Genomic DNA, 22,089 nt, shown 5'->3' on the forward strand with positions numbered 1-22,089 from the left:
CCTAGAGATCAGAAAGATTAAACATAATCTTGCTTTCTGTAATTATGTTTCACAACTTGATAACATGTTAGAGATTCGTGTTACGTGAAAAATATTTTGCCAATAATGAGAAGTTATAGAGACAATATTCAAATAACTTTTTACAAAAATTCCTAAGGGTTTGTGGGAGGTATTCTTAAAGAAATGTTTGAGTTGGTTGAGGACGTAAAAACACTTACGTGAGAACGTACAAATAGCTGATGGAAAATAATACTGTGGTATCATTATACTGTATATAAATAAATGACTACCCTTCATAAAATCTGAAAAACTGCATGTGGCTTATAAGAATAAATTTATATTCAACCATGAGTGACGATGTGCTCCTACATGCTAGCGTTTTCCGAATCATAAAACAATAGGCCAATAATGATGTTACAGGCATGTAAAAAATAATAAAAATTTGTTCGAAACAGATTTCGCAGTATAATTCCGACCTTACATAACCATGATCTACAAACGATATACAAACATTATAAGTTAGAGATATGTGAATGACATTGAACAAGATCTCGACCTTGAAGCACGTAACAAGGACCGGAAATTATGTCATACATCAAACATGGAAATACCCTTATAATACGCAAATATTTGACTGAAATTGATAATCCGGTGATAGATTAATACACTGCACATTCTTCACTAGTTGTTACAACCACTTTTTAACTATCATAAAACTTATAAGATACCTATGGACTGCACCCCACCTCCCCCACCCCACCCTCAAACTATACATGTATGTGACTTATCCAATCTGATATACCAAAATGCAAAGCAAATACAAATTTTAATGTTATATTAAACCTGAACGCCCATGTAGACAACATAAAAACCCCAAATTAACCGACTAATCGATCAGGCTAGATTGGAGTAATCTATAAAATATATCAGCAGACGAAAGGGCGAAACAGTAAAAGTGTATATTCTAACCGTGATTGGGCACGCAATTTGATGATCAAGTGTCAAAAATTACTCTTCGCGAACATAGTAGTGAAAACAAAACACTTTAAAAAATGCCACAACATACAACGGAAACGATTTGTCAATCACAGCTGAGTCCAACAGTTGATATAAAAAATCTCTTTAAACTTTTTACCGACAGGAGAGGAGTTGTATAAGGTACAATACGAAATAAAGTTGCATATATCAAGGTCAGACTTATGGAATAAAACTAAGTGTTTATTGATGTTAAGATTATAAAAAAAGCCCCACATGCTAAGTCTGAAGTGGGTCACCTTAAACTAAACTTCTTATACTTTTAAACGATATGGGTTTTTTTTTCACTGATATAAAATAATATATACGTATCTCAGATCGAACCATTAGGTTTTTCTGAATAAAAATATGTAAAAGCAAACGTTTTTTTTTTACTTTTTGACATAAATGAACTGCAATTAACAGTATAAGTTAAACTAATTGCACGTGAACCTTGTACGTATTAAATAAATAGAGACATACTGTCTTGTAATATATATAATCTGTTCATACGTAATAATATATCGATCTATATTTTTTGCACAGATGTATTAAACTGCTATATAAATTCCGCTTCAAACATCTAGATTATTTCGTAGAGTGATAATATCCTAGAGACACAGTCTATAATAAAGTGATAAATATACGATAACTGAATAAAATACCCGCGAATGACGTGCACAATCAAGGTAAACTGTAACATACGTAATATCCGATGTGTTTGAAGGTAAGGTGATAATGTTCTGTTTTAGAGTGTCTTTTTTTCTGATTACAACTAAATATTGTCTCAAAAATGTTCCTTTCTACTTAGAATATTAGTATGAGAGCAATTTCAATTGTCACTGGTAAAAAAATAAATAACAACAATAAAATCACCAGAAGTCCATGATTTGGTATGTAATCAGACCCAATAATCACAAACTTACACAAATTCACTGTATGGTTTATTTAAAGATATACTATGCTCAAATTTGATATTATAAAATATTGATAATTGCTACACAGTCTTTCTGCAAATATAAAATAAACATGTTTTGACTTAACACAAAGTAGATATATAAATTTAAAATTTCCACACTATACACTATATATTGTCACAATATGAATATATAGTGTCATTAAAGAAACTGGCAGTTTTTTTTTAAGAAAAGACCTACTTTGGTTGACAAATAATAGGGAACGCAGCTTCCCATATATAATTTAATCATTTTCTTTTTATTCAAATTAGACATATTCAATAAGAACTTCATAGATTTCAATAAATTTCTGTGATTAAAATATTTTACTCAAGGATGAGCATAGTATATCTTTAAATAAGGATTTTTTTCTTGATATTTAAAAGACTGGAACTCCTTCAGTTGTTTTGGGTCTTTTTTCTTCTTCAAAAATTCAAAATATATGACATATTTTCTCGATTTTTTTATACTTGTGTAAAAAAATAGTGAAATGAAATGGCATTGGTGTATGTTAAAATATGATAAAAATACACATTTAAAAACTTACTTCTTAATGTGTGCAGATATTAAATCTTCTTGTTTTAATAAAAACATATTTCAGATTGCAATAAGATATGCAGAAACACTATCGTGACACGTGTATTTTAAAATAATGAACTATATTGATACTTAAAAAAGAAAAGAAATTTATCTAAAACCGATGTCTAAAGTCAAGAGAAACATCATCTTAAGTCTCAAAATATAGGATACAGTGATTGAATGTTGGACAAACAATATGTTTTTAATTATGGACTTCAACACTCAATCTCTATATAGAAGAGAAAAACCAGGTTAAAGACGTTAAAAAATATCGTGTTTTCATTATATAAATCATTGACCTCGATTTTACGTCCTGGGAAAATTGAATTAGTTTCGGACACGACCATCTGCCGGATGGTGGGTCGAAGGCCATTTATTTATTACAATAGTCCTATTCTTCAGCTAGAAAACTACACCGTGTAATTGTAACTTATTTCGAAAGGTTTTACATTTTAATCAAATAATGAGTGTGTCACCGAGGTAAACCGTTACTTTTGAAATTAGATATTATGATTTAATTAATCGTTGAAATACTAGCTACTTGAAAGGGTTTTCAATAAAAAACGCAATAAACCGTCGCACGGCTTTTAATCACACGAATTTGCTGAGTTTACAAATTAATGTGTTTCTTAAAGTGAACAATCAATTACATGGTATTTACAAATATTCCATGTTCAAATAAGTTGAACCTTGTATGGATACTATTTAAAAAGAATTTTAACATATCAAAAACAATAAATTGTGATCTCTAATATGTAACACACGTAAATTTCAAATGAGTTTTCTTTCTAATGTTTACCATCGCTTACAGATATTTGTTACTGACATAGCTGTTACTTAGAGTTGTTACAGAGGCTGGATCAATGCTGCTGGAGAAATTTTGACTCTAATGGCAATTTTAAAGGTTGAAAAACTTAAACAATTCTTTTTATAAGATCAAGAATGTTAAGTACCATACCATGATATCGGTTCGGTACAAAATTCATACAAAATTATGGTAACCGTCATACGTTATACAATGAGTGTTTGAGATTGTAGCGAATGAAGGACAGCTGATAATTCATTTTGAAATTTCAGCTGCATTTTTGAATACTTAATAACCATATCTCAAAGCATTGTCTGACTTAATGTGCATATTTCTGAATAAATTTCAGTCAAAGGAGGAAGGCCTTATTGATTTACTCTTTAAAATATGTTTCCAGGTTTCAATTTTAGACTTTGATTTATTACCGATTGAAACATTTCTCCTATATTTGGTGTTTTGAATAAATCAGAGTTGTGGTTAAATGGACTAAAATAATGACATTTCACGTGCATGATGGAAACTAATTAATGAAAATAAACTGAGTAACATGGCAGTGTAGAAAAGCCATACATTGCTAGTTAGAATAATTGATTTGAACTCTATGCTATAGTTACAGAAATTTGGTTCAATTTCTTTCTGCGATTGGGTAGAAGAACAATATCGAAGAAAATAATGCAGACGACGATTTGAGACCAAGGTCTACATGTTTATTGCAACCGGTACCGGCGTCTGTTGTGGGTCTTATGTTCTTATTCATAAATCGGGAATCTCTCCCAGAAATAATTAAGGGATATATTCATTTGAAATATGTAAATAACAAGTAAATATCGTGCATTTTCTAACACTGCTAAATCGAAAATGAAAGGTCTTTGCATCGAGTGAATTTAGAGCCTGATCAGACTGAACATTCACGCAATCTTACTCCTTATGCAGCAAACTGATGAACGTGTTTTATGTACAAGTCATGCATTTAATTCTTATAACAGCCAGTGTCGGTACGAGAGATTTCAAAATCAAAATAATGAAATGACTTAAGTTAAGCAGCCAACAGTGAAGTCTCTCAGATTGTGCGCCGGCTACCAGGATGGCATGATTCTGGACTTGAGACATCTGTTCCTCGGTAAATTAGACAAATTGTTGCATATGCAAGCGTTTGAATGGTGAACAATATGACAATATGACGGTATAATGATTTACGATATCTAATTTTGATTGATATCTGCCACTTTCAAATCTTTAACATGAGTTGAGTTTAGGTAAGACAAACTACTTGGTTCATGAATTTTTAATAAGAATATAATTGTTGCAATACCACAAATAACAGTGATTAATTGGTTTTGTTAAATAAAAAGTAAAGCGGATCCGAATATCTACATATGACTGCAGGTGTTCAGCAGGTTGACTAGGCACTTCAATCACGCCTTCTCCTATCCAAAAACAAAGTAAAATATAGCATTTTCCATCTAAATGTCATTTAAACGTTATAAAAGTATAAGTATCTATATCCTTCCATCAAATACAACAAGGAACATAAGATTTGCAGAGAGGGTGATAGATTACGGCTGTAACACTGACATACAAAACAGCGCTACATGTAAGAGTAAAACGTCCGTAAAATAAAATATAAAAAGATAAGAATAAAAAACAAGGATTTCTATCAGTTCTTAGTTCTGATACGTTAAAGAATCAAGGGACATTTCTAAAATAAGACAAATAAAACCTTTAAAATTTGCACTATCCTACAACAACTTTAACCCTTCCACTTCTGGGACCGAAAGTTACTAGTATTTGCCACTATAGAGCCAGGCTAGCCTGCACTTACATATAGTCTGACCAGACCTCTAAACTGTTGGCTGACAAACTTAAATATTTTTATTTTAATTTCCCTAAGAAACACACACAGATGTTTTGTTACCACATACTTTTTTCATAAGTGCAATTATAAAATGCATCGATGCGTTACTTCCTAATAAATGTCAAATCATATCAGTTATATATTTTAACTGAGATGTCATAACGATTTGATGTAATTGTTAAATAATGAGGTAAGGCTCATACTTTTGCTGTAAGGCATGTTGGGTGTAGTCTACTTTATGCATTTGTAACTTCCCTAACCATTAGCTGACTTATTTTTAAATCTATACGTCATGCAAATTTGTTATCCATTGTTTATTTAAATACACCCGTCTATAAAGTCATGTTACGCAACCGAAAAACATTAAGTTTAGATCGTTTATTGTAAGTTTATGTGATTATCTAATTAAGTACGAAGTTGCTTACAATACTTTACAGTTTATCATTTGTATCTTTTAGTATGCTTGTATACAAAATGAGCATCATCTAAATCAAGACGATATAATGTCGTCTAAAACCATATCATATACAACAATCTGATCCATCGGATCCCCACCGAGGTCAACAAAACGTCCATTTATATAACGTGACAGAGTATAATATAAGACGAGAAAACAAATCACGTTCATTCATAAAAACGCTGATTCAGCGCAAAGATATGAGCATAAATAAACAACATAGCTATAAGGGACAATATATATACTACCATAAATTATCATAATCATCCAATTATTACACGAAGACTATAACGAAGCATAGTTTGTTTCATATATGAAAAATTATAAATGATTGTATATATCCATCTTAATTTTTTCAGGCATGTTGCATAATTGTGAATATAAAAGATAATTTTCATATCAAAATGGAGCAGCAGTGGCATAGTTATTAAGGTGTTTGCTTTACAACCAAGAGTCGTGAATTTGAGCCCTTTAAGGGACACTACATGATAGTATTGCTTAGTTCCAGGTATGTTACTCGAACGTTATCGATATAAGGTACAATAACTTGTACTTCTGTTTGCAAAGAATAAAATTTATTTATTTATTTATTCATTTATTTTATTTATTTATTTATTTATTTATTTTTATGCGAATAATCTACTCTCTAAAACGGCCCTTCTGATCTATTACATACTCATGAACGATTTGTAAACTTTGCAATGCGTGCAGAATTCTGACCTGATAGTATGCTGTACATAAATAACTGCACATTAAAGTATGTTACTTATGGTGACCTTATTTTCAAAAGGATCTCTTCGATCTCCGTACCTGAACAATGAACTTGATAATTTAGTCTAATATGAAATGCGTGAATCAATATACATGTCCTTTCACCACATTATGTTCTGAAATACGTTGATAATTATGCCACAAAAATATATTTAGAAAACAGTTACCTCGTGGTAATTAGGTTGTCAAATGTGAGAATGGCAAAATTGGCAAGCAAGACCAAAAATGCAATGTAACCATGAATAATTGATAAAGCAAACAAAAAAAAATGAACAAAACAAATAACCACAATGAGTTTTATAATGTCATTCCTCCCTGCCATATTCTGGTCAAGACAAGCGGTCGTGCTAAAATGTGTTACATTGACAGCTTCATTTCTTACTTTATGTATCTAGTATTTTCATGACACATCATGCATAATCTGATCTTTCAAATAAAGAACTAAAAAGGCACACGAAGTATATCTTCGAATGATTTGTTTGTACAATTAATGATAACAACAATAATCATTGTCATTGTTTTTGTTATAATGATGAAATGATAATGATTATAATGATAATAATAGTACATGTAGTACATTTCCAGCAAGAGAAAAAAAATAAAGATAATATCAACTGCAAGTTCGATAAATCACGTAACTGAGATTCTAAAAATATTGAAATCTACGAATGTCATACTAGTTAAAGCAATCAAACATCTAGTCATGCCGTTTGAATGAAGTGCATGCTTTTAATTAACAAACTTTCCTTTTGATTCTTGGAGAATTATCCGGTCTTCATTTTGACAACTGTTGTTTTAAATCTAATTATGTAGCCGGAAGTTTTGTATCACATGTAAACTGAGAGACAGACACACAGCATTATAATAAAAAGATGTGGCTTTAACCGCCAAAACAAAGCTATTAAGCGAAAAAGTCACAATGAGCGAAATACAATAACTATTTTACATTGATATAAAGCGCATAACTGAATAGACTCTTTGACATTTAATATAAAATATGACCTTTATACTGAAAATAAATGTAGCATATTCTAACGAATTTATCCGAAATGATCTATAATATTCTAAATTCTTCAAATTGACTTATCTCTGGTAAAGGCTAGAATAATAGACTATAGAATGGATGATATGGATCAATAGCTATATTGCTAACGGAAACAATAATATAGAATGCGACTCCTTGAAAACAGACCTTAACAAATATTGAAAACATTTTCCATATGTTGCGTAAATTATACCCGTTCATTACTTTCTTATTATCTTATGGCATAAACGTGATTTGACGTCTTGGTATATATATACTGACTGGCGGACCTTTAGTCATATTAAATCTTGCTTTATATAAAATGAAAAGAAAACCTCATTCATATTGATTTCCTATCAATGAAGATTTAGTAATCGTTCAATATGCCAAGAATGAATGATAATTTTAGCGATAAATCGCATGTCGGTAAGTTATTTCCATTCCAAGAAAAAACAAACTACGTCATATCCGGGCTATTTATAGTAACAATACAGTGTGACAGGGGACAGAAAACATAAATAAATGAAACAAGACATTGCAAATGCACTGATGATGTCAAAAATACGTGATACAGAATATATGTTTGTTTCTTAATCAGTAATATACGTTCTTTGCACACAGATGTTAATTTACAAATATAAAATGAAATAAAACAATAGAAAAGGAAATATTCAATTTAAAGTAGTGCGAATGGGTAATTAAATGATATTACTAGATCTAGATGGCTTTACATATAGATCATTGGAAGAATCATTGTATATTGAATATAATGTTTTATGTTAATTTGCTGTAAATACTGTAAACAAATTGAAAATCTGACAAAAAAGCAGGTATTTCCAAAGTCGATATTTATTAGATATACGTTGTTGGGAGTCTAGTATATTTTGCAATGATTTGAAATAATACGATTTAGATGTACAAAACAGGAAGGAGATTTAATCTGATGCTTCATATACTTTAACCAAACAATGTAAAGTAAAAGGATATAAACAAGTCGCATTATTACTTTCAAAGTATCACAGAGGTTCATACGTAGTAAATATTTAAGAAGAAAGTTACATTTAAATAAAACTAACTTTCATGTTTGTAGAAACACATCAGAATTGAAACCCCTAAACTAATCATGATTATAAAAAGAGAAGTTGAAAGTTTGCTAATCAAACAACAAACGTAGTTGCTTTCTTTGATAATGGTGGTGATGGTGTTGTACAAAACAATCAATCAATGATGAATCATTAATGAAACTTAACAACTCAGTTCTTCCATTAAGAAAACAAATGACACTTTTGACAATACTTACTTTGTAAATTAAGGAGTAAGCACATTCAATAAAACAAATATCTTGAAGATTTCCTCATATAGGACGACTATGCTGTATCTTAACGTACGAGTTCAGAGGAAATTAGATAGAATAATAAGTGACAGGATGGTCTCATGTACAGATGAATATAGTGAACACCATATTCCCTAAGGGTTGTCATGTGAACATTTTAAAGAATAAGGCATTTTTTTCTCTCAATAGCTTAGTGTGAAATGGAATGTATAAAAATATTCGAATGACATAAATACTGTTCGATTTGATTATTATCGTTTTCTATTTTTAGAATCAAAGATGACAAATTTTGCGGCGATATAAATCTGGACAAGTGTATGTTAGTTGATGAACGTCTGATATTACATGCATATTTTTTATAAATGCATGCGAGTTAACAAATTTAGGATTATAACATCAATGCACAAATCTGGTTTCCTGTCAACTAATGTAATCACATGTTGCGTTTTAATATTAGAATCTCAAATCTGAATGAAAATGCATCGATTTGTTTCATGTTAGAACAAACTATTCAATTTGAAAACAAGTTACAGAATAAAATATCAAGGGAAAGTATGAGCAAATGTAATGAACAGAATCTATATAACTTAAGTCACAACGAAAACAAGGTATCTACTGAGTCACTTCAAAACACATAGTATATTAAAGTGTCCAATAATTAACGCAGTGTCTATAGACTACATCATACCAAAATCGACATGATGGCGACCACATGGAACAAAAGGACCGTAGCAATCATTAAAGTAATGAAAATTAAACAAACTCTCCTGGGTCCTGGTTTCGGGTAAATTTTGTCCACATTCAGATGATATAATGAATCTATGTATAGGGAATGTAACAAATAATAATGCATTGTCCATGCGGGAATATTCCATCACTTACGTTGGCACTGATATAAAGGCAGATAGAGTTAGGTCTAGCTAATGTGATAATTAAACAGGTCCAGGGCCCAATATTCCCACAACTTTGTGTAGCATTGTATAGCAGACGACAAGTTATCGCCAGACAATCAGTGATGATAGCAGTAGCAAAAATATAGAATAAATATCGATGGGAGACATGAAAAACATTGAATACATTCAGCCAGACTTTCATTTAAACATGCAAACCATTTTTCATGCATCACAATAGTTTGCAAAACACTGATTCTAAGAGTACATGTTAACTATGTATACTGTTAAAACATTATGAGTTGTGTGCTTTTAAAGCAATGACATATATTATTTATATAGAGAAAAAATCTTTCATAGTTCTTTTTCTACAGTCTCATAGAAAATAAATCGTAGACAAGCTTGCTCAGAAAAAGTTTACTGTAGAGAAACATATGACGTATTTATCAATTTTAAATTCATCCTTAACCTGCTTGCGGCGACTGGATTAACACATGCGACCAGTGCAGACCAACGATTCGTGCCGGCTGAGCTTCATCTGCTCTGTTTACTACTCAGTCGGTACCCTTAAAGGACCAGATTAAAATATAAACAGGTCTACCTGAGATATTAAGCGTGATAATGATTTAACCGAACCAAAAAGCGTCTTCTAAGGAGGTAAAGAGATTCATGTCTGAAAACTAACCTCGTCCCACGTATTTCAAATAAAATTTCCATATGTGCAATTGACCGATTTATTAACCAATGAAATCTTCTTTAATTTTAACACGACTGCAGCAACAGGAAAACGATTATTCTGTGAAACCGTTATAAAAGGTAGACAAGAACGGTTTTATATCGATTGTAAATATATTGCAAGTTAACAAGGCAGAAGATAAATGCCAATTGTTTGTTGAGATACTGGGATATCACTTTTGTTGATTATGAATACAAATATAGAGGTTAAAATATATTATATCTCTCACCCTTGCATAATTTATTTAGAAGTTAAGTAAAATAGCTATATATTTTTTCTAAAATGTGTTTAAGCAGAATAAGCTGTACTCCACAAAGACCTTTTTGCTGTCAAGAATGGCCGTTGTCCGTTTTTACCGTTTTTATGCAACCAATGTAAAAGTTTCTACGCGTCAAAAGCAATGAATATACATAAGAGCCGCGTCACGACAAAACCAACGTAATGGGTTAGCGACCAGCATGAATCCAGACCAGCTTGCGCATCCGCGCAATCTGATCAGGATCCATGCTGTTCGCTATCAGTTTCTCTACTTGTTATAGGGTTTGTAAGCGAACAACGGTGAAGCAGACGCTGTTGGACGCTTTGAGGTCGCGATAAAGACGCGATATAGCCGTACTTGGCCTCGCGAAAAAGTTTTGGGCTGCCCAAAAATTTAGACCGCGGGTAATCGCGGGCGGTACACGTGGTACACACGCGGTAAAGACGCGGTACAGACGCGGAACGAACGTGCTAGGACGTGCCTCAGCCGCGTTTAAGACGTGGTTACACGCGGTAGGACAAGAAATTTTAGCGGGTAATCGCGGGTGCAGCACGGTCATAGCACGTTTGTTCCGCGTCTGTACCGCGTTGTTATCACGTGCATTAGCGTGTGTACCGCGTGTAAGCACGGACAAACGCCTTTCTCCGCGTAAACAGCGCGCCCCAATACCGGCCTTATCACGTTCAATTGCGTCTTGTACACGTCCCAAATACGATTGTCCACGGCCTAATCGCGTCCGTACAACGTCTGATTTTAGGTATATAAAAAGCGCGATTTGCCGAGCATTCGTCAGTTGTGCTCCAGACGTCAAGGGGTGAACATGGATCCCCGTCACCGTAATGACCTCGTCTTGCTGCTCCAGCAGCATCAGAACCAAGTGGTACAGGTCCATCAGCTCCTCATTGACAGAAGAAGACGAAGGAGGAGGAGGAGGGTGGTCCGGAACATCTGGGTGCGCGACTGGATTGGCAGGAGACCTGAGCTGGGGCTGTACGATCGTCTCATGGTGGAGCTCCGTAATGAAGATCCAAGGGCCTTCCAGAAATTCATGAGAATGCCACCTGCCATGTTCGATGAAATTGTGCAGAGACTGACACCAGCCCTTACCAAGGAGACCACCAAGGCTTCTACTTCGGTGCCATAGCTTGATCTTCACGGGACTGTGTCTTGAGCGGTTATGATTTCTACAGCCCGGTTCGGCTGCTTTATTATACCCGTGGTAGGCCGCGGTACCGTCGCGCTTCACCCGCGATAAGGACGCGGAACAGTCGCCGGCAACTGTTCCGCGGGCATACCACGGGTAAACCGCGGGTAAGCCAATTTTGCACATTTTCCACCACGGGCAACCGCGGGCAAAAAAAAAATCGCGAAATTTTACCCGCGATACAGACGCGAAAAGCTGTGTGACCGGGCCTTAAGGTTGTTTGTTTCCTAATTTATTATATAATGTATACAACAGTTATTTTACCCCAATAAAATAACAAAGTAGTCGTAGAAAAGTGTGCATCTATTACATATGCAAGCTGTTGCAGCCATTCCTTATTGTAAAAACTAGCACGAAAAAGTAACATCAACGATTAGCATTAATCTAAATAAACTGTACGAATAAATCCACTGTTAAAGCCGATACAGAGTTACCAATAAAATACTGGTTTAAGAAGTGATGTTTTGTTTTTCCCGTTTCCTATTCAGTGTTAAATAAATGATCGCCCCGTGACAGTTAATCAATATGAAAGACACTTAATTGAAAACAAGTAAGACGGGATATTGTTACGTTTGTTTGTCGGGATCAAAGTCACACCGATACACTTTTGAAGTAATATGAGCCGTGTCACGAGAAAACCAACATAGTGGGTTTGCGACCAGCATGGATCCAGACCAGCCTGCGCATCCGCGCAGTCTGATCAGGATCCATGCTGTTCGCTATCAGTCTCTCTACTTGTTATAGAGTTTGTAAGCGAACAGCATGGATCCTGATCAGACTGCGCGGATGCGCAGGCTGGTCTGGATCCATGCTGGTCGCAAACCCACTATGTTGGTTTTCTCGTGACGCGGCTCAATTATCGACATAAATTTTAGTGACTTTCGCACTATTTCTTAAAGAATTAGATTTTTTTTATAGATCGATTAAATATTTTAAATCATAAGCCACTCGTGTTTAATGTCCTGAAAGAAAACAATTCTAGGCACCAAATATCTTTTCATTTTGCAGACAAGTAATCCTGTACACGATCAATATATCTAGTCGCCGCAATTGACTTTTGAAATGTCAAAATCATGACAGAAAATTAGTTTAAATACTCGTTTATTTCGTTAATGGAATCTAGTTCGTATAAAACACCCCAACAGATACTTGTTCCACCTTGATATCGGTGTGGTTCTTCAATCTATATCATTTAAAAAAAATGAGATGGCGATGTTACATGTTAAATTTAATCTAATAGTTTTCTAAAAATGTCATAAATGACACTCCTTCGATTGTATTGTTTTGAAAATGATTGGATAAACTGGCCAAAGACGAGACTTTCCCTTAAATCTTCTATAATGTATTGTTTTGTTTTGTACCTGATTTCTATTTCTATAATGTCAGTTTCAGATTATTTTAACACACGTTATTGATATGAAATAAATATGTTTTTATCGTGAATTCATTTAATTAAGATATGTATGATTACAAATATAAATTAAAACATTGAGATAAAATGATGCTGTCAGTTAATTGAAAGGTCTTTCTTTCACCATGAAGTCACGTGTTTAAATTATATTTTAAAAAAATACAAAATAAAAGAAGAAAAAATAGAAAACATTTATATATACAATATCAATAGTTAAAATGTCATAGCATAAATTAATATAAAAAAAAAATAACGAATTGAGACATAAGTATAGTGATTTATTTTTATCCTAGCCCGACTGTAAAGGAGTTAATAATGATAAAATGTTTGTCACACTATTTATACTATGGTCATGTGCTCACCAGGAAATCACGTGGGACGTATATTTGCTACGTTCGTTCTTTGCAATAAGAACAATATATCAATTAGTTTTATATCATACAGTATCATTCTATGATATGATAACATATAAAGTTAATAACGTAATTGTATATTGACTGTAAGTTGAATAATTGATTGCTGTTTGGCTTCGTTTTCATTAACTCAAAGTGCATAATACATATGAGCCGCGTAATCATACAACCAACATAATGCGTTTGCGGCCAGCATGGATCCAGACCAGCCTGCGCATCCGCGCAGACTGATCAGGATCCATGCTGTTCGCTCACAAACCCTATTACAAGAAGAGACACTGACAGCGAACAGCATGGATCCTGATCAGACTGCGCGGATGCGCAGGCTGCTCTGGATCCATGCCGGTCGCAAACCCATTTTGTTGGTTTTGTCATGACGCGGCTCATATATAAATGTACGAACAAGTGTACTGTATACATGTTTCTAAACAAAGAAAGATTCTACCTGTGAGCCACACCTCTCTCGTGCAGGAAGTGTATAGCAGATACAAGTTGTCTAAAGAATGGTCGAGCTTTATTTTCTAGGAGACGACCTTCCTTTTGATTTTTGATGAAGGCAAGAAGGTCGCCACCGGACGCGTACTCCAATACAAGGCAGTATAGTGTCGTTGCCTACAAAATATAAAATACTTATTACATACAAATATATACATTGTACATCCCTTAACTATTTATTAACCCTTTTTTAAATCAAAAATCACTTATTTCTCACTATTTTTACAGTGACATAGATAAAGACGAAAACCTTACGTATTTTTAAAACTGTTCTACTTTGCAAACATATATTTCTCTTTAGAACAAAAAGAGCACATAAGAAAGATTTTAGATATAAAACCAAGTGAATCTATTTACGACCAACATTTTATATATAAACATATGGAAATTATTTTAATATATTGCCAGAATCACAGAAAATGTTATCTTTTCATCTATTTATAAATTATGACAATAGATACTACAGTAGGTCATAAATCATCGGAATTGACACTGTATATGCGGACAAAATTGTTATTTCAAAATGACATACATACATTTCCAAACGTCTTATTTAACCTTTACCGAGAGAATATATAATTGGACATGCCCCTCTTTCAATCTGGCAAATCTATAGGTGGACCGTATTTTGGAGATTTTTTTCAAAATATGTTGTTATTATCGAACAGTGCAGACCGTGATCAAATGGCACAGATGCGCCGGACCTGCCGACTGTAGACTGCTTAGTTAAAAATAGAACAGTTTAATTTGAACTTACTGAGACATTATTAAGTAAACTATTACAGTTAAAAAGATCTGTTTTATATCATAGAAATAAAGTAACAGAATTTTAAAGTGAGATGAACTAAAAATAAAAATATTTCATTCTTGTATCGAGGCAATATAAAATCAACCATCCTTTTAGAAAGTACATGTCCAACTTCGATTTAACAATGCTGTTTTTTTAAAAAAAGTTTGTAAAATCATCAAAATTATTACAACTAGGTTCAGGATGTCAATACGTCTTCTTTTGTTAGATGGGTGCTGGGTGCAGCAGCTGTTCTTTCATCGATTAAAATGGTAACAGTGTGTTGGAAATGTATGTTAGGTCACAAATATCGCTTTATGGGCATAACGTTGGCACATATCTGTATCTTATATGGGTAGTACAAATACACATATATATGATATTATATCTACATTACGTATATGGGGTATTATAACAATTATTCTGTATATAACATTTGATTATGAGAAGAAGGAATCATGAAAATATGCAAATTGAAATAAATTTAGTTCGATTTACTTTTAATTATTATATATTATTGATTCAGTCGCCTGGAATTATATACAGGAATATGATTAAATATCTAAAATAATGCATTTACAAAAGTAGAAACTGCTTTGTCTTTCTAACGCTTTGGAGTAGATCAATATAAATTACACCTTATTTCAGAATTCTAATGAAAACAGTACGTCTAATTATACACCTTAAAAGGGAAATGCAATACTGTATTTGATCAATTTTGCACGCCATATTAACCAGTATTGAACCGCACTGCTAAAATAACTACCCGGCATGCAATCTTATTTCAATTATTGCTTTGTACTCCCTATTAATGGATATTAAATTATTTTAAGTTCTGCAATTAAACGTTACCCTATACACGTGACCCAGTTTTGCAAGAAAGTGTGTTTTTGACGATATAGTTATTAAGTATGATTTATTTGCAGTATCAAATTTCAACATTTTTATTTTCTTTTTTAGAAACCTGTGAAATGAACGTTATCTATATTCGCGTGCAATAAATGATATTTTCATAAAAACTTTTTTGATTATTGTTATTAGCATCAATTTAGTTACGTGATTTATACTTAACATTAAATGTTAAGAATTTTGCAAGTCATCAACTAGTTTACCTAGTATATGTATATTAACATATCAATTATACTTGGGGGAACTTGTTACCAAGCTAATCACGATAATGATATGATCTGATATGTAAAGGTCACTTACACAGGGAACCAGGCGTGTGATTTTGTAAGAGAAGTGTAAAACAGCCATATTTGACATGCAATGTTAAATTTCCATATATTAAACCAACGTGTGTGCCAGGCCATATTATACGAGTATTAAAGCTTCTAAAATATTTATAATAAAAAAAACATCTTAAGGTTTATGCACAATAAATACTACAATTGCAATTTTGAAATTATTCAAGAAAAAAGGAGTATATATGCTTACTTTTGAGAACAAATTTATTAGACATATATAACAATAATTTGTAAAATAAGACAACTTTTAAAAACAATAAAGTATTTGTGAAAGGTTCTTTAAATCTGAAAAGGAAAATTAGGATGAAATACAATCACAGCATAGACACTCATGTTTCAAAGTAAAACTGTCAAACAAATAACAAAAGGCTTATCATTAAAATCATCAATAGTGACATCATCATTAAATTAGATAAAACCTTTTTAATTATAACTTAGGCTGACACCATACAACTTTTATAAAAGGGATGATAACAGAAACAATCCAAAACCGGATGTAGAGCACTCTTTCATTTCAAACATTTTCAAAGTAACATAAGTTAAACAAATGCATTACATACCTTTTATACTTACTGTTATCTTTACACTACTGTACGCACATACCATTAAAGTACGAAAACTACCCATTAAAAGTCGCCAAAATTGCTTAAAATTTCAGGACGAAACTTGCTATTACCGTCTGAATAAAAAGGGGTCAATTTGTAACACATAGACTGTCGATGAAAGAATATTTCCCCGCAACCCCCTCCCACTCCTTTCCCAAAATGAAAACACATCTTGATAATATGGTTACGAAAATGCTTAAAGCAGTTATTGCTGCAATGTGCTGAAAATGTTTTGCTGAATTTAGAATTTTTATATAGTTAACAAAAGATATTTTTCTTTCCACTGTTAATCAAGAATAATGAACCTAAATAATAACTTAAATATTAATATATAAATATATCTATGTAGTGAAACTTTGTAGAAAAAATCCAAAAGATACCAAAGTATTGACTGTCTAAAATTTTAAAAGTAAGAAAAGCAATGTGTTGTTGTTGGCAGTGCAGCATTTCCGGCACCATGATTTTTATTGTGTGAACCCCATAAATTGAAAAGAAAATACGTTCATTTATCTTCTTTTGGACAGTCATTGGCAAAATACGAGTATAATGCTTATTCACAAATAAACCGAACGTTTTAAAATTTTAACAGGGTTCAATGCCTTTACTTTCGCATATCTTTTATGGAAAAAAAGTTATTTGCTGAAATGGGTGTTCCAATGCGTGTTTTAATGGGGACATGCATGCAGTAGTGTATAAGATTGTTCATGTATTGGGGGAGATGAGGATTTGAGGGTTTGATCACTGACAATAGAGCGGATTACAGTTACAATAATAAAAGTAGGAAATAAATAATGTAACGTTCTATTCTGTTCTATAATACAATTTATAATAATAATTGGTGAATCAGTCTTAAATATTATCAAATTCCAACGATGTGGGGGGAAAAAGTATGTCCGCTATTATCAATGACCAATTAATGCAATTTTAGCTGTTATATAACCAGTTAAATAAACAATAATTGTTTAATATGATACATTTGAATGCAAACAAAACCTCTAAGCACTTTGTTCAGTTTACCTGAATTAGAAACCCATATGAACCCTATAAAATACAAAAATATATATAACAAATAACCTATTAAAACATATTAAACAGTATACGAAGCATGCATTACCTGTAAGCCTGAATTAAAGTGGAATGGTCTACAAAGGGCGCATTTTGTAAAAGTAGTTCAAAAATTGTTAAGAATCATTTTGAAATTTTCATGAGATATTTCTGGAATAGAGTAATTTAGTATGAATATTCATATAATGAATAATAATATTTTGTTCCAGAACACTTTATTATCTGCTATATAATTATATGTTATATCGGATCATGTATTTTACACAAACAACATCCATATACCGATTCTTTTGTTATATGATAATAAATACTATCAATATAATTATTTCTAGCATTACATATCTTCCATTTTAGACCAGTTCACTTTAAAGTTGTAAATCATGTCTCTAAATATTAGTATATCTTAAAAATTAATAACACGATAGTTTTAAAATGATGACTTGGTGACTTCTTTATGTAAATGTAAAATAAATTATACATATTATGTAACATGTTTTCCACTTGAAACCATCTTGTAGTATCAAATTTGACAAATTACGTTGTAAAACTTGAGTTCGTTTGTCGCCCTGACTCATACTTCTCAATCTACCCAGTCTGTCAAATTTTATCAAAAAGTGTATAAAGAATATTAATTTTAACAATCCGAATTTAACGCAATGTTATTTTTTTTTATCTTTAAGCGTATACAAAGGCATATTCATTTTGAATCTTTTTTTTATTAATTATATGGGTTATTAAACCAGGTTGTCTGCGACGAAAATAGCCTAACATGTTAAATAACTTTTCCCGAAGACGCCATTCAAGTCAATGTAATCCCAGCATAATAATATAAAATCTTTGCGGAGAAGTAGTTCAAGGATATAATCAAAATAACAAAAGTAACTGTCACTTTATTTTATTTAATCGTTTCTTTAATATTAATTGACTTGTGCAGAAATTCAGTGGATCGAAAGTAAAGTCCTTGCGCTCTCCCATGGGTTATATAAACTCCTCTTTTGATCGTTATCTGGACATTTTTGTAATTTATAATGTGGTTTAAATACATATTAAATGAAATGTTATATTCTCTAAATATACGGCGGGTATGAGTGTACAAAAAAAGAATAGCAATACTTTATAAATGAGATATGTTGCTTTCATTTTATAATTTCTTAATTGTACTTATTATAACTAGGTTCAAGATGCCAATATGTCTTGTTAATAAGATAAAAAAGACAGTTTTATCATTATTATCCGTGATTTAAATGTTTGCTCCTGATATAATATTACCTAATTATTCCTTATATATAATTACCAACCTTTCCGAGAGTGAATTTGTATATACTGTTTGTGATCTATTTATTGAATATTCATATTTCAATAATTATGTAATTTATATGACATTATACAATTATTGACTAGTGAGCCATTGAATATGATGTGATATTCACCGGCAGATGACATATTGACCGAGGCGATAGCCGAGGTCAATATGACTTTCTGCCGGTGAATATCACATCATATTCAATGGCTCACTAGTCAATAATTGTTTTATTATATGAATAGGCTAAGAAATAAAAAAAATCACAAAAAGTACAACCTTATATACATGTACAAATTTTGCCTCGTTGAAGCGCGGGAAAAAAGACGCACGTGTTAGGCGTGCAACGACTTCGCGAACGCTGCGCATACAAAAGTAATTCAAGTTTATACTCAACATTGCGGTGTAATTGTTTTATTATATGAATAGGCTAAGAAATAAAAAAAATCACAAAAAGTACAACCTTATATACATGTACAAATTTTGCCTCGTTGAAGCGCGGGAAAAAAGACGCACGTGTTAGGCGTGCAACGACTTCGCGAACGCTGCGCATACAAAAGTAATTCAAGTTTATACTCAACATTGCGGTGTAGCCTTTAAGTAAAATGGTAATGTATTGATATTTTAATCGAGAAATATGCCATAAAGAACAAAAAGCAACAATTATTTTTTAAGTAACACGCGTATTTAACAGTCTACGGTGTATGGTCATTGAATATGAGTCTCAATCTATTTTTAGACTGGGAAAATCCAATTCAGCCAGTGAATATGATACTACACCCAGTAAATATGATTTTATAAAAAGTTCTGTTGACTACTGTTTGGACCAATGAGATTGCAGATATATTTAGATCATATAATAAATTCGTTTAATGAATATATTTCTGTAATAATATTTGTTTAATGTATGTATTTCTATGTGTATATATGTTGTGATATGTTTATCTCATGTATATATTTCTATGATTATATAATGTACGTTACATATTTGTTGAATATATGTTTTTCTATGTTTATATATATTGTAACAAGTTTATTTAATGTATATATTTCTATGATAATATAATGTACGTTACATATTTATCTTATATGTATATTTCTATGTTTATATATGCTGTGACCAAGTTATTTATTGTACATGTATATGAACACCGGGTCCTATTATATTTTCATCTTTGACCTGTAAAGTTCTTTATATGAACATGCCCAGCTTCCATTTAACAAACGTTTGTTGATATAAAGGTGTTAATTTTAATGTAAGTTATCCAATAGGAAATACTGGTCTGGCTCTAAACTGGTGACAAAAATAAGCACTTTTGGGTTAATAAGAGTGATTGTTCAAACAAATAACGAATTATTTTCAAATATGTTTTTTCTACATCTCTAGACCATTGGAATATCAAATTTTAACACTATATTTTGGAGAAGACTTTTTTAATACAAAAAAAATCATAAACTTTGTAAGTTTCATATCAATTTAAATTAAATTTATGACCTAATTTTTTTTCTGTATTCATAACACTGCATATTTTATATACAAAATGTTAAAACCCTTTTTTCTTCTCTTGTTACTCCTATATTTGATCTATAAGATTCGATCAAATTACTATCCAAATGCGATCAAATGGCGATACTTTCAATCAACAGTGCCATTAAATTAATAAGATTTATTCAAACTCGTTTCAGTACCATTGTAACGGTTATCACTTTATCAGCGATACATATCTGTTCTTTAAATTGTAGGTATTCACCAATAGGCTCCAATACATAATTCGGCAATAATGTAAAAAGTGAATTGATTTTGATAGAAAATTTATAATGGCTATCATAAGTCATTGATGAAATACAAAACCCAGTTTACAATGGTGCTTGAGAAAAGTCAATCCTATCATTATGTCGTAACCAATTTAGTCGCAACATTATAGAATTACAATATTACATTTAGTATTCACTTTGCATTTTTATTTGTCGTGTTTTTTGTAAGTCAGTGAAGCCATTCAGTTCAGTTCATGTTGTCGACTCGGTGGCGTCTGCCGTGTTGTCCGTTTGTTATTTTAAACACATACAAAAGCTTATATTCATAAACCAACCAATGCGGTTTTTATTTTTATTTTTTTACGACCCAGTAATAGCAATATCGTTGTTATTTATCTCTGTCTTGAATTTAATCTATACACACATTTGAATTTCATTTCATATTTCCGTGTCTGTTGTTGTTGCTGCTTTTGTTTTAATAATTTCAAAGGATGGTTACACACGTGTAAGGATATACAGTATCTTATCTGATTGACATTCCTGAATTTTGTACCTTTTTTTCTGGTAAAACATTATTATTATTACTATGTGGCATTTCACCTAAACATAGTGGACTTAATGCCCCTTAACTAAATAATTTTATCAATTATGCTATTTAATTGACGGAAAAAATCATTTCGACTAAACTTGCAACAATGTTTCCCCTAAAGAAGAATCTCAAAGTGTACCTTGGTTCATACGTGCCATGGGGTACTTAGGTAAATATAATTCTAAATTACTCCTATTTATTCAAAAACCACAAACCTAACTTTATTCCCATCTGAAATAAATCAAGAGAACAAAACCTTCTTAGAGATATTGCTTTATAAAGGCCTCTCACATAGGGTAACTACCGTATCAAATGTGAAAGAAAATATCATCCAAGTACGTAACATAAGTAAAAGTGTGTGCCAATGATACAGATGTCGACACGATGTTAACTGATGTCGAGCCAAAATCTAATTGTTAATGCAATAAACTTGCGACACTAATGCTGACCCCGGTGTTATATAACCTATTGTATCAAACAAATTTTGTATGCTAGCTATATAATAAAATAATGTCGGCTATGTTCAAAACCAATTTTAA

The 22,089-nt window shown here is 31.9% G+C and overlaps 1 protein-coding gene across 5 annotated transcripts in view; it reads right to left on the bottom strand.

Annotated features, from left to right (window-relative positions):
- LOC132716543 (SNF-related serine/threonine-protein kinase-like) overlaps positions 1-22,089 on the bottom strand; it is a 115,640-nt gene that overhangs the window by 45,633 nt on the left and 47,918 nt on the right. For all 5 annotated transcript variants that reach the window (XM_060699839.1, XM_060699841.1, XM_060699838.1 and 2 more), the window contains exon 3: positions 14,153-14,319. In XM_060699839.1, the coding sequence (XP_060555822.1) occupies positions 14,153-14,319 (167 nt within the window). The remainder of the gene's footprint in view (positions 1-14,152; positions 14,320-22,089) is intronic.

The sequence above is a fragment of the Ruditapes philippinarum genome, unplaced genomic scaffold (genome assembly GCF_026571515.1).
Source record: "Ruditapes philippinarum isolate M1 unplaced genomic scaffold, ASM2657151v2 ctg1900_1_1_1_1, whole genome shotgun sequence".
NCBI lineage: Eukaryota > Metazoa > Mollusca > Bivalvia > Venerida > Veneridae > Ruditapes > Ruditapes philippinarum.